Genomic DNA, 24,171 nt, shown 5'->3' with positions numbered 1-24,171 from the left:
TGTGGGCAAAAACAGCTGGAACTGTTTGTGGTGGCTCATAAAAACAGAAAACAAATGTTATTGCCCATTATGTATGAATGTCATTCTCTGTGTGACTCTCTCCCTCTCTCTCGTCTTGTGTTATGAGTAGTGTTTGTTTGTGCTGCAGTTTCAGTAATTGTATTTGTAAATCTTCTGACGATAAGTAATACTTCTATCTCTGATGTGGTCATGCTCAATGTGTCACACACTGACCCTGCTAATTTCAAGATGTTGCATTTGCGAAGATTGGCAAACTATGGATAACATCTGCACTGTGAGTTCCGAGTGGCTGTATGTATAAGACACTTTGAAAACCCCTTCCTTCACCCTTACTCACTCTCAAAACACATTTCTTGTCAGGGGCGGACGACAGTTATGATGTACAGCAGGATGCTGGTGGAGAGGGGAGATGTTTTTCCAAAATTTCAAAACTACATCTCTATCTGCCGTCGTCATGCTTTCAGGATGAGGAACAGGACATCGAGAAAGGGGATACAAGGTATTATTATAGGCGTTAGGGCGTTAGCAGGTATAACATTTAGCCATCTGCTGTTCTTTCGATAATATCTTTGGTTTTGCCCTACTCCCAGAAATCGTATCTGAGCTCTGAAGCCAGGTCTCATAAGTGATGTCATTGGTTGGGTGGGGGGTGGGGGGGGGGGGGGGGAGACGAAAACATTGTAGCATGTACAAAGTCCAACGCCACATGTAGAAATATGCCCACAGCATCTTGGTATGATCCGTTATTCCCCAGGAATATTTCTTTCTGGAACAAAACAGAGGCGGTGATGATCCAATTACGGCATGTTTTGTGACAAAACATCCTGTGGAACGTCAAGCGGTTCATTTTCGGCGTTGAGACGCCAATCCTGGTCCCTTTGTCCATTTATAACGTGCAGATGTACTATGTCTTTGACACAGGCCTGCGGAGGAGGAGGAGGAGGAGGGCTCCAGCCTTCTGGAGACCACCGAGGTAAACACGACACAAAGCATCCTGGAGAGCTCCGTGTTTCGGGACCCCTCTTCGAATTACACAAGTCAGCAGGATCGCACTAAACCTGAACGAAAGCAGGAGCCCCTGTCCCCCTCCAGGTTACAGGAACCGTCTGATGATGACGGTGACATCATGCAACAAGGCTCCGGCGGGAATGGCAGCTCTGTGACCCGTGTTGAAAACCGCAGCTCAGGGCAGATCATGGATAACAGAGTTGGCCCCTGCGCCCCTAAACAGCCTCCGCATGGGCAGGCCGGGGAAAAGGGGAGGAAATGCAACCCTCTCCTACTAGTGCCTGCAGCTGTCCAGAAAAGGAGGCCCCTTACATCTGCTAAGAAACATGGGTCCCACATGGATGGCCTGGGAAGGCTCCCCATAATAAAAACCACCAAGACCCTAGTGTGGGGACCCCGTGGACCGCAGGAGATTAACGCTAAATATGTGCTACAGGGCCACTTGAACGCAAGAACGACCCGATCATGCTGCTTATATTTGATACCATAGCAGTGACTGATGTATCTTTAGGATGATACGATGCCTTACCTCATAGTTGGACAGCTGTGACCTCTAGAGAGGTCAGTTGTAGGGTGTGGCCTAACGTCTACAGAGACTGGCCTCTCGGACTGAGCGGTCAGTTTGATTCCCACAGCCGTAAATGGATGTCCAACAACATTTTCCATGTGACTAGTGTTCATAAAGTGAGAGATGGAATGCATTGCCTGCTCCCTCTAAAGCCCTAAACCAGGGGTTCTCAACCCGTGGGTCGCGACCCCTCGGGGGGTCGCCAAATTATTTTAGGGGGTCCCCAAATTATTTTCAAAAAAAAAGTCACAATTTTTCAAAAATAGCAGACCTACAAGCTCGTAGCACGCCACTCGGTGGCGCGCTATGAGCTTGTAGATCTGCTATTTTTCAATAGCTAAATTATAACAATGCTTAAAACACCAAAAGGGGTTCCCGCCCAAAATGGTTTAAGGTTATTGTAGCAGTCAATTTATATTGGGGGTCGGGAGGGGGCGGGGGTCCCGAGACATTGCCAAAGCATTTCCGGGGGTCCCCGGCCAAAAACGTTGAGAACCCCTGCCCTAAACCACACCAAAGGGTCACCATGCAACTCCTTGGGTCCAAACGGTTGCAAGGAGTTAACGGTAAAACTGTCTTGACCCTTTGGTGTGGTTTGGGGCCATTGAATTCCATGCGTTGAATCACTAGAGTCAGCGTGGGTCAACGTGCAACAGGACATATCACACCGCAGGGACAACCCTAAAACCGTCTTGACCCTTTGGTGTGGTTTAGGGCTTTAGGCTTCTTGTGATGAGATTAATCAAATTGAGGCATTACAGCAGCATAATGTGATACAATTAATAATCTACATTCTACAAGACAATCAGAAACACAACAGACCAGGGCCGACACAGAACTTGTGCATTATGCAGTCAAGAAGGTCTGTCTCGTTACGTTCTTAGTCTGGAGAACTGCATCATCTTAATGCGTACATCCTAATTTACTATAGAGATGTTAACCTTTCAACCTGGTGTTACTAGTTTGGGCATGTCAGAAAATAGCAAACATGACAGAATGTACTGTATAAACCAGGGGTTCTCAACCCGTGGGTCACGACCCCTCGGGGGGGTCGCCAAATTATTTTAGGGGGTCCCCAAATTATTAAAAAAAAAAAAAAAAGATAATTTTTTTATTTATTTTTCAAAAATAGCAGACCTACAAGCTCGTAGCGCGCCACTCGGTGGCGCGCTATGAGCTTGTAGATCTGCTATTTTTCAATAGCTAAATTATAACATAATGCTTAAAACACCAAAAGGAAACGAATGCAGATCACAACATAAAAGACCTGCGCTTCACTCCCTCCAGCCCAGATCCGAGCAAGTGCCAGAGGCTAAAGAGGATATTGTGATCTTATTTCCACTTTTAGAAAAGGCAAATATTTGCATTGGTCACTCTCTTTGAGTGGGAAGAGGATATAGGGCACCCTAATGATAAAGCATGTGTAAACACACACACACACACACACACACACACACATCACAGACATGGCTCTGGGCAATCAACCTTCTGGTCCAGTATGTTATCCCTAAAAGGTCACACTTCTGACACACACAAACAATCATAAGCAGATGGCCATTGTGTTCACTTCATCTGTAATTATCCAGATCCCTTCAGACAATTGGAATAACATTGCTAATGGTGCAGAGAATGCTGATAGGAAGCAGGAGAGTTTGAAAAAATACTTACGCATGCCATGGAAAACAAAGCATGGACAGGGTGCAGCAGAGAATAATTCTCAGTAAGAGAATTTGAAACACTACAGTACAACTGCATACTGTATGATATGATGCATGATGTGACAGAGCATCAAAGGCAGCCTAAGATTTAGACTCTTCGTCGTAGATATTTATCATTTTGACAGAGATAGAGAGAACGGCACCAGCTGCCCCCCAATAGAGCTCCGAACATGTACAACAAATGCATAATGTAAGGTGCTTACCCTGATGCGTCAAATGTTAGAATGTTATAGAGGCCTACGGGGTACTTGAGCAATGTATTATTCCGTAGTTTTCAATAAAGAAGTGTTTTAATCCCGTTTACTTCCTGTTTACGTTGAGCGTAATCCCGGTTTTCACCGGATGCGCCACCTCACTACCATTGGGAACTTCCGATAGAATTGGCCACAGACGGGATTAAAACATATAGGCTATTGAAAACTACGAACTAATACATTGCACAAGCACCCCGTAGGCCTCTCTAACATTTGGGGCTTCAGGGTAAGCACCTTATATTAGCTATTTGTATATTTTCGGAGCACTAAGGGGGCAGCTGGTGCCGTTCTCCCAACTCAGGGAATTGAACACTTAAAATTCGTAGATTGAAAAATGTCAAAATCGATTAAATACATATACGAGTCTAAAATAATTCATACTAGGCTACATCACAGGTACATATCTTCGCTGTTGGTCAGAAACCATGTTTCCCTTTTATTTTATATAAATTACTGCTATTGAACACCCTTTCTCTTTCTGTGTGGGTTTTTACAAACATTGAACCAATGAAAAGTATTAACAAGTGCTTCGTCATTTTAATCAATGATGGACAAAACAACTATCTCCATAATGGTCAAATGGTAAATGGTGCATTTATATAGCGCCTTTATCCAAGGCGCTTTACATTCACCCATTCACACACACATTCATACACCGATTGCGGCGGAAGCATTCATGCAAGGTACCAACCAGCACATCGGGAGCAATTTGGGGTTCAGTGTCTTGCCCAAGTACACTTCGACATGTACAGGAGGATCGAGCCGGGATTCGAACCGCCGAATCCCAGCCGCCGGGACCCATGGATCATTGGACGACCTGCTCTACCTCCTGAGCCAAAGTCGCCAACCTCCCAACTCCACTTGAGCTGGATTTTGGTAAAGTGATGTTAATATACATCACTTTACATCATGTTGTTAATATTAACATTGAATGTTATACCAACTTTGACGAGATTTCCTAAAAAGTTAATATTTTGGACATAGGTGGTTTCTGCCCAACAGCAGAGATATTCTGTGTAATCTTTGTTTTGTACTACCGTACCCCTAATTAGTCAGATTAGTTGTGCTTTAAAAATATAAAACCTTATTTTCATGGCTTTCACTGCAGCCTCTTGACCTAATGTTCTCTGCATAATACAGATGATCGACACGGGGGAGGGGTCCATAAAATGTTTTATCACCACTCTGAAATACTTAACACTGTCCCAAAAAAACATATGGCTGACAAAACAAAGAATTGTTATACCTGGTCTCTGGACTCGATATTTAAGTGACCTCAAGGTGACCATTTGTTTTGGGGCGACATGCAGTTTTGATGCATCCAAATGTAGCTCTATGGCACCCCCTTGTGCACAGCGATTAAAACACATCTGCAATTTCTATTAAGACTAGTAGGCACATAACTGCATAGACGCATTAGACATAATTGTGAAGTTCCACTTTGTATTATGACTAGACGTTATGGAATGAATTTATATAGGCCTACTTCAGTTTGTGCTGAGTTACACTATAACCATGTCCATGTAGAACAAGATTATAAAATCTGGATTTTTTCCTTCCAGGAAACCTGAATTCTCAAAGATTATGCACCTCCTCTCATTACCCAATATTCTCCAATTATACATCATTAGGTAAAAATATGGTCACACTGTATTACAAGTATTACAGTGCATAGTTCAATAAACATTTCACAGCCAAACAATTTGATATAATGCACAACTTATTTCAATGTGCAATAATGAAGGCAATGGAGATTTGAACTGTAAAGTTAATCAAGTAGAATAGTATTTCAAGTTATCATGCAGACAGAAACAATTATACATTTAATCTTTTCAAATATACCATTGCCAAAAACTCACTGATATGGCAATAGAGGGTATTCGCATGCATAAAGTGAATGGGAAATAGTGGCAAAGTGAGTTTAATGTTGTTTAACGTAGTTTAATGCAATCAGACTTGTTTGGATGTATGGCCTAGTATCAAGTAACCCGACTCCGCCAGATGGGGCAGCAGAGTACACTGGGTTCCCCCCCAGTGTACTCTCTGCTGCCCCATCTGGCGGAGTCAGGTTAAGTATCAAGGCCAGAAAAGTAGTTTAACACTCCGTATGCGTTCCTGCATAACTTCCCGGTATGATGGCATCACACCAAGGGGGCAGGCAGACTTTCCAACGTTGAAGCTCTGGGTCCTAGTGGTAGGAGGAGGGACTACAGGCGGACCCGTGGATTCATGACCGGGAAACCCCGTGCAGCTGGGCTTTAACGTTGAGCGCTCGGTTGCCCTACGTCACTCAGGACCTCAAAGTTGAGGTCCTGGGAGGGACTTCCGGCAGTCTTCCGGGTGCTTCAAAACGCCACTGAGCAACTTCCACTGACATGAATAGCTGGGGGGGCGGAGCTTCGCGCAAGTTCAGTCTCTATTATATATATATATACTCTATGCATCACACGCATAGCCTGGTTAATAAACCAGACCGAATCAGCAGTTGGCAAAAAAAAGTTGCCTACCAGCGGATTACGGTCTGGCGAGGCTCAGTAGCACGCCTCTTTCCTACAGCAGAGAACAGGTCGGACCAATCGGGACACGGTATGCAATATAGGCGGGCTTTGGTACAGTGACGTTCAATGCTTGAGACCTTTGACTGACAGTAGCTCTGACCAATTGCGTCAAAGAGAAAATGTTCCCCGGGAAATGAAATCCAAGTGGAGCCAGCCCAGACTGATATACCGCGACAGTGTTGTGTGATATTAGTCTGGCTTATTAGCCAGGCTATCACACGCATACCATCTATAATGGAGCATCAGGACAACCATTTCAGCCATTGCTACCCAAAGTTCCAGACTAGTGATCATTATATTACTTAATAAAACCAACCCAAACATGTTTTTTTATGGTTTTATTTTAATTTTTTTAAACCAAAATGTTTTAACCATGACACAAAAAGCATTTTAAGCTTTGACAGCAAATTTGCGCATAGAGTACAGGAGGTCCTTCTTCTGCTGCTTCCTGGTCTTGAGGCTGGCCTCGTGTTTGGTGAGCTCGCGGCGGATAGCTCTGGTCTTCTTGGGCCTCAGGTCCAGGGGCTTGTACTTCTTGCCCTGAAGGGAAAAGGATAATCAAAGTATTTAACATCAGGGACACCAATTAGATCAAAGGAATATGTCAATACTATTAAGAGGTTGTCAAACCAAACATGTACGTTGATCTGAAGTGGACAATTTCTTCTTTTCTTTTTTTAACAGCCAAGCACTTTGTTTACATCTCAAATGTAATTTTCTGTGCATTTGAAGCAATGTTCAAATGGGCATAATCTGTGAAATATTAACAAAACCCCACTATCAAGGAGATGATGGCAATCTCGTCTCAGTCTTTTGGTAAGCAGTTGAAAAAATGCATCAGCAAAACATCAGCTCAACAGATATCATCTTTGACCAAAATTGCCATGCACCAATGAAGAGGAAAAGATGTTTCATGTCCTACAAGTGGTAGCTGTGTGTCCAGAACACTAGTATGGACCATAGTTACAGTGGTCAGTTTGCCATGACATGTGAATATGGTTCAACAGGTAACCAGCATTCTCACCTTGTAGAACTTCCTGAGGTTCTCTTTCTGTGTCTGGTTGATGACAGTCAGGACCCTGGCAATAGATTTGCGGACAACGCAGCTGAGGAGGAAGAGAAAGGTTTCATTAACAGGAGGCCATGTGACATTTATACCAACACCATTGGGAGTCATTTTACAACAGTCTTCATTTGTGGGTCTTACCAAACAATACAAATAAAAATGTTTCTTCCACCTACCTGAAAAAATTACATTTTATGAACGAGCCACGCGATTAGTAGCGTGAAAAACAATCCGTTTGCCATGTCGTATTTTTGGTAAGTGATAAAAAAATATCACACCAGCCTACTGCATTGATGGGATACATCTGTTGCTGCCGTCTGCACTTGCTAGGGGCCGATTCATACTCCTATTTTACCACTGTAGTGCCGAAATGATTTCGGCTGTCAGACATTTTCAGTAGCACTTTAGGACGGTACCGAACCTCAATGACGTCACATTGTAGGCTCTACAGAGCCTACAATTATTCGGCTCTAAAATAGGAGTATGAATCGCACCTATGGCTTTAAGTTGAGCCTTTTCCAAAGTCTAAAGGTGGTTCAAACCTGCACATATACACTGTTTACAGTCACTTCACTTGTCGGTTTGTTACAAACATTAAGTCCCTTCCCATTTTGTAACTCGAACCACCTACAGTCGAGCTAGAAAACACCAAAGAGGATTGGTCAATATATTTAACATAATTCCTGCTACTATAATATTTATTTACTAGAGTAGACCTACACACCATTTCGGCCACAGTTTTTACATAGTTCAACTTGAACACAATGATGAAAGGCAGACCGTGAAGTTAAAATGATCACTGTGTTCCAAGAAAATTAAACGATTTACTGAAGTGTACAAATGTAATTTTCTTCTCATTGTTAGGCTTATGTCATGTCTCAGTCTTTTGGTAAGCAGTTGTTGAAAATGCTTCAGCAAAACATCAGCTCAACAAATATCATCATAGACACCATGCATGCACCCATGAGGTTGTGGATAAATCGACAGTTGTGTGAGGTAAGTTACCAGCAAAGCTTGGGGATACATGCAATACTCACATCTTGGAGAGTTTGGAGGCAGCTCCGCCTGTCACTTTGGCAACACGAAGCTGGGACAACTCATTCTTCAGGTCGTCCAACTGTTTCAACAGCTCTTCCTTCTTCTTGCCCCTCAGATCTCTCGCCTTGATCTTAGCCTTAAAAAAAAGATTGTAAAATTAAATGTTGAAACCTCACCATTTATGTTTATTGCTTCAAAACTTCTGGGTAGGCAATTGTTAAATTAAATATTTACAAAACCCCATTATCAGTGACATTCAAGGCAATCTCAGGTCTCAGTCTTTTGGTAAGCAGTTGTTGAAAATGCATCAGCAAAACATCAGCTCAACAATTATCATCTTAGACTTTGGATGCCATGCACCAGAAAATGGGACACAATTTTCCATCTGCCACGAGTGGAAAGTGCCCGTTAAGAAATTAAGAACCGTTTTTCACAATGTGCTAAACTAAAGTACGAACAAACAGTGAACCACTAAAACGGACATATCGTGGCCTCATTCCTAAAGACATGTTGGACGGTTGCTAAAAAGTTCCATTAACTAAATATTCAGACGTTGTAATGATCAAAAAAAATATATATAATGCTAAAATTAAGAAATCTCGACAAACTGACGCCACAGTACAGTACTACGGAATAAAGGCTTTAAGCACTAACTCGAAGCGTTGGCGTTAGGCCGCAACGTTATTTACTAGAATACTACACTATGTCAATGATACGCAGTATAGATTGGTTATTTAGTTCACGTTACCCTGGTGGTTATATTGGTAAGAAATGAATATCAAAAGAAGCATGGAATGTTGCGACGAGCCCCGTTTTACAGATCCCGACATCAGCTAGCGTGCTAGCATAGCATGCGCGATAGCAAACAGTTTAGCAAACAATTTAACGGCTTTGTCAAAATGTATGCACCATTGTTACTCGGTACACACATCAATGCTCGTCTAAGGTGTTTATGTAGAGTAATATGTGCAGTTGTGATCGTTTGCTGATAGATAAATAGGAGATTTTAATGATTTGAGGACAAGCTGCGCTTCTCTCACCATGTTGCTTGACACTGCCCCGTTGGAAAGGCCGGACGGAGCGCGTGTTCACAAAAAAGTAGCTTCCGGACAGTGTTGCCAGATTGTGAGAGAAACAAGCATGACTGGGCTATTTGGGAAATAGCCGATTTCATAAAGAATATTGGGGGGCTGGGGATGACAATTGACAAATGTGGAATATTTTTGAAATATTCAACACAATGTTTTAACACAAATTTGATATCCGGGTCCCTGCCTGGACCCTGGCAAACATATTTTTTATATGTAGGGTGCTTGATATTCCTAAGGTACCTGTTAGATATATATGGGTACGGTCGCCCTTTTCCATCTCGCCCCACTACTCTACCTAGCTGTAAAATAACAAACATAATTCATGTTGGTGATTATATAAAAGGTATTATCATATTAATTTATCGTTAAGTTCACTCTATATCCACGGGAGTACTGCTTAGCTGGACAAATGCATTCATGACTATTTGGGGGTCCTTGACATGTCACTGTATGAGAATCACTGGTTTAAACAACATTAGGAAACAAGCCCAAATAAGCAATTACACTTTAGCCCAACCCGCAACTACGAACTACCAATAATTATTTACGAGCAACTTTACAGAAAAATAAGCCCAAAGTCTCTTATAATAAGCGGACATGGCAACACTGCTTCCGGAGGCGTTCTTCTTCGCCTCCCGTTTTAGTGCTCCTCCTGACCAAATGCAATCAGCGCCACCCGTCGCATGACTACTAGTATAACACCAGATTTGGACATGTCTATGCATCTGGGCCCCGATCTGGGCACCTTGTCCAATGTAAAAAAAGAAAAAGAAAAGATAAATGGTCTTAAGTCATCTAAAGTATGTATGATGTGAACATGTACGGCACATCATTATCGTTATGCTTTTTTATTTTTTTCTCTTTTTTGTTGTTGAAAAAAGCCAATTTAACACAGGTCACAAATGCCCACCTTTCCTTGGTTCCCACCTATCAAGGTTGTCTTTATTTATCCTGTTACCTTTGCAACCAGCTGGCTTATAAAATATGCAGAGTCTTACATTTCACAATCTCAATTTATTATCAATGAATGAAGGGAAACAAACAGAATCATGTGTAGGGCAGTTAAATAATATGACATTAGGACAATCTGTTGATTGTACAGTATTGTTGCATGGTCTAACATGTAGAAGAATCAAATATGTTGTAAAAGTGCATTGCTTCTTTTATTCTCATGGAGACAGTATAATAAAATCAGTGAAGTCCATTCCTCAAAGAACCAGGGCTAGATGTTCGACATCATTGCATTCAATTATGTGCTTTTTCACTGAATGAAAATTGTTTCCATTAGAAACAGCCTCAAAAGTTGTAATAAACCCCTTTAAACCAGAACAATCGTTATTTTCTGCATAATTGAAACTGGTATGTCAGAGAGCAGACGGGAGCATTTCTGCTTCTTTAAGTCACTGGAAGTCATCGCAGAATCTAGAGCATTCTAGAATGGAAAAGGGAATCTGGAATATTCTAGAAATCCTAGAACGAGTAAAGACAGGTGGTTCTGACTGCTTTTAAGGGAGTCTAGCAGTAGGCATGCATATTACCCTGGCTTCTTCTCACCAGTGGAAGAATTGTGTCTGAACTCTCACAGAAGTTACAGGAAGCAATGGGTAGTGAGACTGTATGACACCACAACGGCCAGAAACCAAAACAGACAATACTGCAACTGGTCACAGCAAACCATTTTACATCCACTGATTTATAAAGTTCTTAATGCATATATACAGTTTTCATATAAATAGACATATGGAATGTACTCATTTACATCGACACAAGGCAGGTAAAGGTAGGCATGTCCTCCAATCAACAATTTACAAATTAATTTGCTATACTTTCATCGATTTGACATTGCATTTATTACCCAGCTTCTGACCTAAATACATCTTTATCTCAACGATCCCTACTCCAAAATATGTCTTCAGTCTCGTGAACCCAAAACATTTGAGAATCATAACCCTTCACAGGCTGTCATTAAAATGACACACTTATAAGCCCTTCAATTATAGGCCTTCAATATATTATATTTTTTAAGATAACAAAACCAAACAGTTTTCATAAAAGTTCCTTCAGAAATCATAGCCTGTACCATTCATTCAGAGAATACTTGAGGGGTTAAAGAAACATTATTACCACGCTTCCTCTGATCAGTAAAGATCCCTTTCCCCAAACCACAGATCATAGGCATTGGCCGAGTACCACGTTCAACATCTAAGTCAATGGGAAAATAAAGGGCAATGAAGAACATAAGACAAAAATATATCCTCACTGTCAAACTCCATGAAAACCGATAGTGTAGTAGAAAGTTAATTGGGATCGTCTAGGATTTATTGATTGGTTTTCAACATAATGTATGATGATAACGGTTGTGGCCAATATATCCATTGTGTGTGTGTGTGTGTGTGTGTGTGTGTGGGTGGGGGGGGGGGTTCTTATGTGAAATTACAATGGACTGAACATATACATTTACCTTCCCATAAGGACCATTGTGAAGCAATCCAGGGTAAACCCATAAGATCAAGACGACAACATTCTTCTAAATCCATTATAGTCATGAAATTGTCTTAAAACAGCGTCCTTTTAAAATAAAAAGGAAATTATTGTTTGAATGGTTTGAAAATTATTGTCCGAATGGTTACTCTTCAAGGTAAGTAAAACCCTTTCTGCTTCCACCGTACATAAAGTAATATCATTACAAAAACAAACGCATTATAAATAAGTGCCACTAAAGCCCCCCTCAGTCCTTTTCCTCAAAATAATGAGTTACATAGGAAACTGTGTCTGGTTAAAGCTTGGATGGAGTCCTTGTTTGGGCACTGGCAGCCACAACGATGGAGAGGTGCAGGAAGGACACATTGTACTTGGAAACAAGTACATATAATATCACCCTGTCCATTGATCCCCATCATCACCTAAACCACCCGCACGTGCGTTCCTCCTCAGCTCCAGTGTGCCGTTCCTGAGATCGAAGGCCGAATGATGCCCTTAGGAGAAGGCTTGGATCCAAACCACGACATCTAATGGAAAAAGAGAAAAACAAAAATCACTATTTGATCCAATTACAAGTCTATTGTGACAGCTTATTTAGCCTGGGTGGCTTTGGCTACGGGAAAAGTATGTATAGAACCACCTATACATACACACAGTACCACCTTTGGTATTAGTATTGATTTGAAGGAATCAAATGGTGCCTATGCCTAAATGTATCGAAAACCTGTTTTCCCCTCTTACAATTAGAACAAATTCTTTCTTGAGTAAAAGATTTCAGCTTTATTTCAGCACACATTTCTCAGAACTTTAACTACAATTATTTTTTCTGCTTTTTCTCAATATAGACAGTAAGAGACAGGAAAAGGCGGACAACAGAGAGCAGGGGAATGACCAAAGGCAAAAAGACTCTCCGGCCGGGAGTTGAAACTGGGGACACACTGAAGGAGCCACTTTACACCCATGTGGCACTGATTTAACAACAATACTGTTCCGACACTCACCTTATATTCAATAGTTTGCTTTAGCATGTCCTCTTCTTCACGAGTGAAGTTCAACAACACAGACACTGCTCGCACTAGTTGATATGCCTGAGAAAGTAAGAAACATACGCACAGTAAATTCGTAATGCTGCATCTAATGTTCAACATCTATGGATAAACCGCACACACATGATGACCTCTTCTTTACCTCGGCCTCTTTGGACGACATGAACTTGAGGACCACGTGTTTGAGATATTCAAAGTTGATCTCTCTGGAGTCGTTGAGGTCTGAGGTGTTGGTGACCAAGGTGTTGGATGTGGGAGGGCGGGGGACAGCCGAGGTCGGCGGAGGGGCAGCGGCGGAGCTGGAGGCCGGTGGTGGGTCGGGACTGAGTCTCTCCTGCTTATCTGCTCTGACTTCTGGTGCCTTCTCCTTGCCCTCAGCTTCCGTTTCTGGCTTTAGCTTCTGCAACGCACGCATTCACAGACGTCATGTTATTATGCTTTTCATTTTTTCTAGGAACATTCCTGGGTTACTGTAATTAACATTGCGCTACATATCTCACCAGCTCCTTCTGAAGAGTTCTCTTTAGCTCTGCTAGCCTCTGCTGCAGCTGCTTTATGGTCTGGCAAGCAAGACAAGAAAACATTTTTGTTGCATGAATTGCGAGAATAAATAAAAACATTTTATCTAACAATATTAGATATAAATAGATGCACAAAACATTAAGTAGTCTCACCTTGTTCTTCTCACTCAGCTGTTGCTCCAGTTCTCTGTTGACCTTCTGAATGTGATCAAGGTCATCTACAGTTACACTGCCATTCTGTTCCTGCTCTGGACGGGTCTCTGCCTCCACTTCCAGGTCCGATATCTGGAATAAAGCACGCACACCCACAATTAAACTGACGTTTGTTTTATTTTATTTTATTATTTATTCATTTATTATTTTCAAGCCTTTATTTGACAGAGTCGAGAGAGACCGGAAATGCAGAGACAGAAAACGCATTTTCAAGTCGGGTTACCATTATTATATATATATTTTTTTTATCCAAACAGGAGAGAGAACTCCTTTTACAGGACAAACATGTACAATTGGAAGTGATGACACAAAGAAATGAGCAAAGATAATTTAAACTGCAACACTATAAAATGTTAAATTGGACATGTGGTGCGTCCAATTATGCGTTAAACTTGTCTACCAGGGTGTCCCCACTACTGTAAGGGCATCTGTTTTTTCATATTGGGCATATCATTTTGGAATAAAACAGTTATTATGTATGCATGTATAAATAAGTGTGCATGTGTGTAGGACTGTGACTGTATGTGTGACTATAATGGATTGCATTCTTATAGCGCTTTTCTATGTGCCTACTCAAAGCGCTTTACAATGGTCCATTCATTCATACATTGGGAGGTGAAGCCAATGTAGCCAGCGTCCTCACTTCTCACATCAATAGTGGCAACCACTGGAGGGAATGTGGTGTTCAGTGTCTTGCCCAAGGACACTACGACATGTAGACAGGATTCGAACCACCGACCCACGGATCATAGGACGACCTGCTCTACCTCCCGAGCCACAGCCGCCCCTGGGTGTGTGTGTTTTAACTAAGCATTATGTTATACTTTAGCAGAGCTATTGAAAAATAGCAGATCTACAAGCTCATAGCGCGCCACTGAGTGGCACGCTATGAGCTTGTAGGTCTGCTATTTTTGAAAAATCGTAAAAATGCGGCACAAATCTTTGAATATATATTCTTTCAGAGCGAACGTTTTTTTTATTTCGACGTCAGGCCTAAATGGGTTAAGGTGTGTGTGTCCTTGCATGTGACTAAGTGTGTAAGGCTGCGTACCATTGTGTAGTGTTTTCAGGTCTTCCTCTTTAAGTTTCAACTGCTCTGTGACATTGGCCAGTTCCTTTTCTATGTTTTGAAGAGACGTCGTCCGCCCCTGGGTGTGTGTGTGTGTGTGTGTGTGTGTGTGTGTGTGTGTGTCCCAACCCGTGAATGGCAGGTGTCCAGCTGTTGCGTCTGTGTGAGGACCTCCTCCCTCAGGCTGTGCAGCTGCCTGTCTTTGTCTCGCTCACTGTCCTCCACCTGGACCTGCAGTCTGTCATTGTCGTCCTGCACAGCCTGCAGCTCTGCACAACACAAGGCAACAGCAACACTACCAAAATGAGATATGCACCATTTCAATAGAAAAAAGAAAGCTGAAATTTAAGGCCTGAGGTCGATTCCACAAATGCCTTCTAAATCAATAGTTCTCACAGGTAAGATTTTTCTAACATGGTAAAAAAGATAGCAGTTGTACAAGCTCGCAGCGAACGTGCTGCGAGCGTGTACAGGTTATTTAATAGTCAACGCTAAAATCTGAAATGACACTGGTTTAATGTGTTAAATGAATAAAACATTGGTATGGTAGATTATGTTGATACAATTTCAACTAGCACTTCTGGAGCTTCCATTTAGAAACAAACCCTGGTGTCTAGTAGGACATGAGCAGGTTTACAATATCAATAGTCATTTGAAGCAAACTAAACACTGAAGTGGATACTAGATGAACCACCATTTGTACTGTACAGACATCGTTGCAATTACCTCTCTCTGCCAGGAGAGGGAGACATTATACATACGCTTAAGAAGGACAGCTTTAATATATTATGAATGAGGATCCCGTTTCTGTAATTCTGTGGATTCAAATAGCTTACTTTTTTGTAAGCTTAGCTCGAAAACAGACTGAATTTCAACTAATAAAGAGCTTATAAAATATATGGGGCATAGAAATGAAAGCCTACTGCCTTTAACCACTTAAATCTGACATCATCATTTCAGAAATAATCGACAAAAAACTAATAAAAAAATTAAATTAATATTTTATTGTAAATAACAAAAATAGCAGATAATGTGCTGTATGTTGTGCACATATATATATATATATGCACAACATACAGTGTATTTGCATCGTTTTTATTTCATTTTTATATATTTTTTTGTCATCAAAGTTTTTTAATGATTTTACAATAAAGCATACAAAATACACATGACTTACACAAAAGAAATTCAAGAAAAAAAAAAAAAAAAAACTAGCAGTAAAAAAAAAAACCCCCAATGGACAACACCCCTCCACATTCTGTTGTTGACAATAGTGATTATAGTTTTTATTTTATTTTAAATAGGGCTTACTGTAAGTGTTTAAGGTGTGTGTGTCCTTGCATGTGACTAAGTGTGTAAGGCTGCGTACCATTGTGTAGTGTTTTCAGGTCTTCCTCTTTAAGTTTCAACTGCTCTGTGACATTGGCCAGTTCCTTTTCTATGTTTTGAAGAGACGTCGTCAGCTCTCCAACCTGTGAAATGAAAAAGTATATATATATATATATATATATATATATATCATTAAAAGGGTCATTTATAATTTGTTGAACGATCGCTAAAAACGTAGAACAACATCTGCATACTTTTTAAACTGAAAACATGATGTTTTTGTCATGACTTGATCATTTAACAAAGTATATACTATAGCCTTACAGGCCAATACACTTTAACAACTTAACCCATTCTGAACGGGAACCCCTTTTAGTGTTTTAAGCATTATGTTATGCTCTAGCTATTGAAAAATAGCAGATCTACGAGCTCATAGCGCGGCACTCTGCTATTTTTTGATCGTGAAAATGTGGCGCAAATCTTTGAATATATATTCTTTTGGAGCGAATGTTTTGAACTCAAATCTTTGCTTCTGGGGGGGGGGGGGGGGGGGGGGGGGGTCCCTGGATACATATTTTCAGATGGGGGTCAATTACATATAATGTTTGGGGTCCTTGACATGAAATATTGAGAACCATGCTATAGAACCATGCTATAGAAACATGAGGTTTTTCAGAAAATGTGCATGATTTAGAAGACATTTGTAGAATCGTTCCCAGGTCTAAATGGGTTAAGTTGGAAAATATGTTTAGTAATCCAATATCTTCCTTTAGACTAGACTGATCTTGCCGTGGAAAGTCAATGGGAAATCACAACTGCTTAAACCCTATATACAGTATACACACTTCATTGTCCAGGGTCCCCCAGGTGTCTATACTTGGGTACTTGGGTTTAACTACTTGCAGTACCAACACGGTGGCAGTGTGGTATTGGGCAGAACGTTCTCTGAATACAGCAAATGGTTACAGCTGTGACAAACCTCCTCTGTATGCCTAATGACCTGGAGTTGGAGTTCCTCCTTCTGTCGTCTGGTGTCCTCCAGTGCTTTGGCTATCTCCACGCTCACAGTCTGCCGGCTGCTCAGCTCCGCCTGAGGACACACACACACACACACACACACACACACACACACACACACACACACACACACACACACACACACACACACACACACACACACACGGACATGGGGATTGGGGACCAGGGACGTTCACACAGACATCAAAGGGGGCTTCAGCCCCTGCCCTTTTACCCGTCTGTAAAACAACGGCCCTCTCCAACCATGGAATGCAGCATTTACTGTGGTAAAAGAAATGCAGATGCCACTCCTTTCCATGCCACGCTGGAAGGCAGCATACAGGAGAATTGCGTTTATTTCCGAAGTCTCCTGAACTTGAACAGCATTTTGCGTTGAAATTTTTTTTTTAAATAAAAAAATTAAATCTCATTTGTTTTGGAATCCATGTCGTACACCGCATCTCCACTAGCAAAAGAGTGCTGGGTTGCGCCCCGAAAATAGCAGATCTACAAGCTCACAACGCGTCGCGCTGCGACGCGTTGTGAGCTTGTAGATCTGCTATTTTTGTGCCCTCTTACGGGATCTCAGCCCCTGCCCCTCTAACACTCTCTGCACGTCCTTTTTGGGGACTTCAGCCACGCTCTATTGCTCCCCATGTTTTATGCATTGGATCCACTTTTTCAGGACAACACGGTTACAGATCTGCTTCACAAAACCGACGTGGCCTCTGACGCTGTAGATGTGCACACGTAACCACTTTTAAGCCCCAATGTAAAAAAATAAACATTTGCAATCCCCTCCGAAGTTTTTCACCTACAATGACATGCCCAAAATATGGATGCTAGGGTCAAAGTGGGTAAAGATGCCATACTCCTTACCAAACGGGGATATTATGCTAAATATGGAAGTGTTGGTTGATGTTATGTATGCCGGCACCAGCTTGGTATGGTGCCATTTCTCTGCCCTATCTAGCTTTACAGCTGGATAGGGCTAACACTCACTCAAGAGCTGAAAGCCAAGGATGGCTCACACAGTTCCAACACATTTCTGTTTAAACAATCAGTACATTTTCTGGACCTAAATATCTCTGGAAGATTTTAAGATTTTGGCTCATGTCATCTAATTCAGGGGTTCTCAACGTTTTTGGCCGGGGACCCCCGTTAATGCTTTGGCAATGTCTCGGGACCCCCGCCCCGCCCCCTCCCAACCCCCAATATAAATTGACTGCTACAATAACCTTAAACCATTTTGGGCGGGAACCCCTTTTGGTGTTTTAAGCATTGTTATAATTTAGCTATTGAAAAATAGCAGATCTACAAGCTTTTTTTTTTTTTTGAAAATAATTTGGGGACCCCCTAAAATAATTTGGCGACCCCCCGAGGGGTCGCGACCCACGGGTTGAGAACCCTGGAGGAATTACATTCTAATTCCTCTCCCCAATTTTTATATACGACCAAGGCAGTCTCATAATGAGGACAACCAAAGCTCTCATGGATGTTGGAGCAAAATCCAATAAGCAACGTGAGAATTTTTGGAGGGAGCAGAATGTTATTTCCTGAAACAAAAAGGATGTCTGAACTCTGAACGTGTATGTTCTTTAACCACTCGTCTTGAAGCCAACTCGAGGTACGGCCACGGAGCCGACTTGGGGACCCAACGCAGCTCCTCCAAGGCAAACAAACAAAGGAACGGAGCTGAACGTGAATCCCCCCCCACAGCCCCCCCCCCCCCCCTTTTCCCCCCTCACTGTACATGTTTCTTTTCCTTTTTTACCTCCATTATGATGAATTCCTGTTCTGTTCTTTGTCTATATGGAAGTGTCTATTTGTACGTCTCTAAATGTTTTGATGAATTGAACATGGTGGACCCTCTTGTAAACAAGTGTAATGCTTAATTGGGTCGTCCACTCACAGTTAACAACCTTTGTATTGAGTTTGTGCTTGAAATGTACTGTAATTCTGCAAACTGTTAACATTTCAATCAATCAATCAATCAATTGAACCCTAGCATCCATGTTATTCTGGGCGCAGAGATTTGGTGTACACAGAAGAAAGGGCCAGCCCAGATCCAGTTAACTAAATCCAGACCGTGTCTTGTACCTTAGCCCCCTCAAGGTCCTCTGTTCTTCGTCTCAGAGCCTCCTCTGCCTCGTCCCTCCCTTGGAGCAGGGATGACCTCTCCTGCTCCAGCTCACTCTAAAAACACACACAAAGACATTGTTAAAGGCCAAATGCATCTGTGCATGGATAATTAATTAAGACATAGTCTATGACTTTGAACAATGTTTCATCATGCAAAAACTGACGGTACATGTTGTACTGCTGCTGTAGTTAACTTGAATACGTAACTTGAATAAGTGGGGGAAAATCAAATGGAAAAGAAGGCATAGCGTGCAGACAGGGTTAATACAGTGTGTAAGTACAGGTTGCAGGCATAGTACACTGTGTGCGCAGTCGTTTGACTTTACATAGTCCATGTTGAAAGTGGAAAGTCACATCACAACTGGTCTTGATACATTTCCAACACTAGCCATTCGTAAAAGCACTACTTTCCATAGCTTGTCTCAAAAGATGCAATGTCTTCCTTTTAAAGGGCACCAATTGTGTTCTCAAAAATTACATACTGTATCAATACTATTTCTCTGTCCCATTTTTGAGAATCTTTTAATTTAAAATCACCCAAAGCTGATTATTTGCCAAGTATAAGTAAAAGACAGCACATCGGAAATAGCTATAAGGGCCTTTCAAACGTGAAGCGATATAACGCGCCTATACTGTAGTTCATTTTCAATGAGACCGGCCGTTTTTGCGCGGAGCACTGGGAAGCAGTCGCGGTGCGACAACGTGAGTGCGGTCCCGTGAATTTGTTGCGCGCGTGCTCGTTTCGTGCACACGCCCGCGACTCACCAGACCTGGATACCGTTTAGCTTTTTTTTTTTTTTTACGCTTGCGTTTGTTGCGCCCCTCCTGAGCAGACCTGTAGCAGACCTGTCGTTGATCCAGGCAACAACGCATGCGTTTCTCGCTTTAAAAAGGCCCTTTACACTGATATTGCATTGTCAATGTGAAAACAGTTAAATGCATACATGTACACAGGGTGAAACACATTTAGCTTCACACGGACAAACCCAGACTGGCAAATGCTGAGGTGTGCCATTGCATTTTAGTCCTTTTAAAATATCATTAGGTGGCCTGGGCCATGGCTCAGTGGTCCAGGCACCTTGGCTGGTAATCCAGTCTGGCAGTGTGCCGCGGGTTCGACTCCCGATCCCGACGGCCTTTACTGCATGTCTTCCCCCCCCCCCATCTCTATCCCCATTTCCTGTCAGCCTACTGTCTGTCCCTCCATAAAAAATATAAAATAAAGGCGAAAGCCACAAAAAAAAAAAAACATTAAAAAGAAATATATATATATCATTAGGTGAAAATATAGCTTCATTTGAGCCCTGAGGCCGATATCAAATTTGCGTGGAAGGTCCTAATCAGCTATGGTGCAATGAATGGACAGATAAGACGTCACATTATAATAATAAATATATATATAAAAAACTGAATATGAGAAGCAGGACTCACAATCCTGACATTAAGAGTCGTCTGTTGCTCGTCTCTTTCCTTTTGTAGAGATGCAACCTCCTCCTGAAGGCGTCCTGCTGTCTCCTGGCCCTGCTGCTGTGCTGAAGACACCTTCTCCTCTAGACTGCTCTTCTCCACGCCCCACTCTGCTTTCTGGAGGAACACAAACACACACTCATTAGTTACTCAGCTCTCTCCGACGTTCTGGTGGATCACAGGCTTATGTGTATATATTTTTCATTCAATCTGAAGGAATAAAAAAAAAGCTAAATCTCACATACTACATTTTAGATGTATCATTCATTATGAAATTCCCATACTATAAATGTAATAAATCCATTCCATACTCACCAGTTTATGCATATGTTCCTGTTGTTCTATGACCTGCTGCTCTGAACTCCTGAGTCCCTTATTAGCTTCTTGCACTTGCTGTTCCAGACCAGCTATCTGTGAAAGACAATGATGAAATGTGCAGCACTAACACAATGTTGTCCAACTACATGCTACCAGGGTTAACTGATTCAGTGGCGGGATTCCTTCAAAATAGAAGCTCTGGGGTGCCGGAAAGACATGGCCGCTTTTACTCTGGAATATTCTCCCCTCGCCTGATATCATTGAGGATGCGCTAGGACGTGTACACACGTCCAATGCATCCCTCGATTGGATTCCCTAGGACGTGTGGCCACGTCGGATGGACGGAAACGGTTAAGTAATTCAGTGGTGTCCTAACTAAACGATGGGCCAAGGCACAACTGGCGTGCCTTAACACAAGTCCACATTGCAATATAATGTATATAAAACTACACAAGAAGCTATGGATTATATTTTAATGTACTGTATCAGTACTTGTGCATTACATGCAAATATTGTCCTTACTTACTTGTGCGTCTGTTCGCTCTCTGTAGGCTTTGGACGACTCGTCTTTGTGCCGTAGAAGTGTTTGTAGCTCAGTCACACTACAGTTGGTTCTGAATATCTGTGGTGCAAGATGATGTGTTAAGAGTCGACTGAGCACCGCAGGTCAGTGTATGATTGATACAGACGATGGGTGGAATGTCAGTTTTGAAAAAAACATTGTACGATTATACTCTTTGCGAATGGATTCATTTATTATACAGGGGGAACACATTTACGATAAGCATTGTGTCATTTTCTTTTTGTGTTAACCCATTTTGGGCGGGAACCCCTTTTGGTGTTAGCAGATCTACAAGCTCATAGGGCGCCACCGAGTGGCGCGCTACGAGCTTGTAGGTCTGCTATTTCGAAGAAAAATCGAAGAACGACTGACATAGAAACATAGCTTTTTCAGAAAACGGTCAGGATGTAGAAGACATTTTTAGAATCTGATCTCAGGTCAAAATGGTTTAAAGCTTAGTCTTAGTTGATTCCCTCTGTGTTTCGTAGTTAGACAAAAAGAGAACTTGAAATCCTCTTCTAGTGGCTGTGCCTGTAGTGGCTGTGACTAACCTGTGCCTGTAGAGGCTGTGACTAACCTGTGCCTGTAGAGGCTGTGACTAACCTGTGCCTGTAGAGGCTGTGACTAACCTGTGCCTGTAGAGGCTGTGACTAACCTGTGCCTGTAGAGGCTGTGACTAACCTGTGCCTGTAGAGGCTGTGACTAACCTGTGCCTGTAGAGGCTGTGACTAATCTGTGCCTGTAGTGGCTGTGACTAACCTGTGCCTGTAGACTAGGCTGTGACTAACCTGTGCCTGTAGAGGCTGTGACTAACCTGTGCCTGTAGACTAGGCTGTGACTAACCTGTGCCTGTAGTGGCCGTGACTAACCTGTGCCTGTAGAGGCTGTGACTAACCTGTGCCTGTAGAGGCTGTGACTAACCTGTGCCTGTAGTGGCTGTGACTAACCTGTGCCTGTAGAGGCTGTGACTAATCTGTGCCTGTAGAGGCTGTGACTAACCTGTGCCTGTAGAGGCTGTGACTAACCTGTGCCTGTAGAGGCTGTGACTAACCTGTGCCTCTAGAGAGCTGATGTTGTCTGCGTGGTTTGTCCGTGCCTGCACAAGTTCCATCCTGGCCTCGTCTAGTCTCTGCTCCAACGTGGACTTCTGTAAAAGCCAAGAACAAAACCAAGAAACAGTCAGAAGCATTCATTATTACAGTACCTTTACAAGGAATTCCACATAAACCACCTCGGAGGAAAGCCTGGTCTGCATGTGTTACTACATCGCTGTGTGATCCGGTCGGGAGCGGATGGTAACTTACGTCATGTTGTAGTCACTGATTTGTAGTCATCAGGCAGGAAAGAGGAGACCACAACCGGAATAAGAACTACCCAAAATAATTCCCCGCGATCATAATTTTAGGGCCTACAAAATAAAATGGAATTTTCACATGGGATAACAAAAGGTATACAGACGCTAAGTAGACTCTGGAAAGTACACTCACATTTATATTTATTTTGTATTTTAAAAGAAAATCAGCTAAACTACGTTGCATCAAGAATTGAACTGGGTAGGCCCTAAAATCATGATCACGGGGAATAATTTTGTGTAGTTCTAATTCCGGTTGTGGTTTCCTGCCTGATGACTACATATCAGTGACTACAACATGACGTAAGTTACCATACGCTCCCGACCGGATCATAAAAAAAACGGAAAAGGAATGCTTCCCAGGCACCTCCCGATTGACAAGCGGCTGCCATGCCACATGACATGCCGAGGAGACAAAGCAACCATCAGGCCAACAACACGATTCGTTCTTTACCTCCTTCAGAAGCTCCTGCAGGTGTTCATCCTCACTCAGGTTGCCCTCCAGTCGTCTCTCCAGCGAGGCCGCCTTCTCCTGAAGATCAAGCAACACACGCTCCCTCTCCGCGTCCGTCACAGCAGCCTGGGCATTGGAATGACAGGGATTATAGGGGGGGTGGTTGGCAACAGCAGTGGTTCCCAAACTTTTGAGCCTGTGACCCAAAAGAGACATGTTATGTCTCCCGGGGGACCCAAACCAGTGAAAATAGCAGATCTACAAGCCCACAACCTGTCGCTTTGCACCACGTTGTGGGCCGTTTTCACTAGTACTTCAAACATTTGTTTGGAATATCTTTGGGTTTTCTTTGATGTCTTCATGATATTACTCATTGAATTTTATTTTTGAAAATGTTTCAAAAATCATAATTAACCCATTCTAGACGGCAACCCCTTTGTGTTTTAAGCATTGTGTTATACTTTAGCTATTGAAAAATAGCAGATCTACAAGTTCATAGCGCGCCACCGAGCTGGCACGCTACGAGCTTGTAGGTCTGCTATTTTTGAAAAATCGTGAAAATGCGGCACACATATTTGAATATATATTCTTTCAAAATACTTTTTTTCCCTTCATTTCGACGTCGGGCCTAAATGGGTTAAAAAGAAATGAACAAAAATAAATCAAGGGATCCATAGAAATGTGTCTGCGACCCACAAATGGGTGGTCCCGGCCCAGTGTTTTGGGAACCAGGGGGCTACAGTACATCAGATCCCTAGCTCTGATCCATAGCCTTCTACTGCCCTGCAGTATAAGGCTATGGGACTTTCGGTTTTAAATCTCAAATCGAAATCAGACCAGCCTCTCCTCTTTAGCGTATTTTAAAAGAACGTTTTTGCT

General features: G+C 42.3%; 2 protein-coding genes across 4 annotated transcripts in view; both read right to left on the bottom strand.

Moving 5' to 3' along the window:
* Positions 1 to 6,441: 6,441 nt before the first annotated feature.
* On the bottom strand, positions 6,442 to 9,411 carry rpl35 (ribosomal protein L35). 2 transcript variants are annotated; one of them, XM_079516132.1, is made up of 4 exons: positions 9,272 to 9,411; positions 8,231 to 8,367; positions 7,152 to 7,233; positions 6,442 to 6,667 (listed from the first exon to the last, which is right to left on the bottom strand). In XM_079516132.1, the coding sequence occupies exons 1-4, from the start codon at positions 9,272 to 9,274 to the stop codon at positions 6,518 to 6,520; spliced, it is 372 nt and encodes a 123-aa protein (XP_079372258.1). In that variant the 5' UTR covers positions 9,275 to 9,411; the 3' UTR covers positions 6,442 to 6,517. The 2 variants fall into 2 exon arrangements, with proteins under 2 accessions (XP_079372258.1, XP_079372259.1); XM_079516133.1 differs by lacking the exon at positions 9,272 to 9,411 and adding an exon at positions 9,141 to 9,162.
* Positions 9,412 to 10,321: 910 nt separating this feature from the next.
* Positions 10,322 to 24,171, bottom strand: part of golga1 (golgin A1) — a 28,962-nt gene continuing 15,112 nt past the window's right edge. For both annotated transcript variants that reach the window (XM_079517233.1, XM_079517234.1), the window contains 14 exons: positions 23,293 to 23,418; positions 22,539 to 22,634; positions 21,452 to 21,547; positions 20,923 to 21,018; positions 20,572 to 20,724; positions 19,099 to 19,194; positions 16,961 to 17,071; positions 16,022 to 16,124; positions 14,782 to 14,921; positions 13,524 to 13,655; positions 13,350 to 13,409; positions 12,992 to 13,249; positions 12,805 to 12,891; positions 10,322 to 12,330 (listed from right to left, as the gene is read on the bottom strand). In XM_079517233.1, the coding sequence (XP_079373359.1) occupies positions 12,253 to 12,330; positions 12,805 to 12,891; positions 12,992 to 13,249; positions 13,350 to 13,409; positions 13,524 to 13,655; positions 14,782 to 14,921; positions 16,022 to 16,124; positions 16,961 to 17,071; positions 19,099 to 19,194; positions 20,572 to 20,724; positions 20,923 to 21,018; positions 21,452 to 21,547; positions 22,539 to 22,634; positions 23,293 to 23,418 (1,632 nt within the window). In that variant the 3' untranslated portion in view covers positions 10,322 to 12,252. The remainder of the gene's footprint in view (positions 12,331 to 12,804; positions 12,892 to 12,991; positions 13,250 to 13,349; positions 13,410 to 13,523; positions 13,656 to 14,781; positions 14,922 to 16,021; positions 16,125 to 16,960; positions 17,072 to 19,098; positions 19,195 to 20,571; positions 20,725 to 20,922; positions 21,019 to 21,451; positions 21,548 to 22,538; positions 22,635 to 23,292; positions 23,419 to 24,171) is intronic.

This window comes from Electrona antarctica (genome assembly GCF_951216825.1).
Source record: "Electrona antarctica genome assembly, chromosome: 12".
Classification (NCBI taxonomy): Eukaryota; Metazoa; Chordata; class Actinopteri; order Myctophiformes; family Myctophidae; genus Electrona; species Electrona antarctica.
The sequence above is the reverse complement of the archived record's forward strand: the minus strand, read 5'-3'. Positions and strand labels throughout refer to the sequence as shown.

Excerpts from the sequence above, each read along its gene's own strand:
- rpl35 (XM_079516132.1), bottom strand. Across the intron at positions 7,234-8,230 it reads GCCTCCAAACTCTCCAAGAT|CTGCGTTGTCCGCAAATCTA; the intron begins GTGAGTATTGCA and ends CTTCCTCCTCAG. Across the intron at positions 6,668-7,151 it reads ACCTCAGGAAGTTCTACAAG|GGCAAGAAGTACAAGCCCCT; the intron begins GTGAGAATGCTG and ends TTTTCCCTTCAG.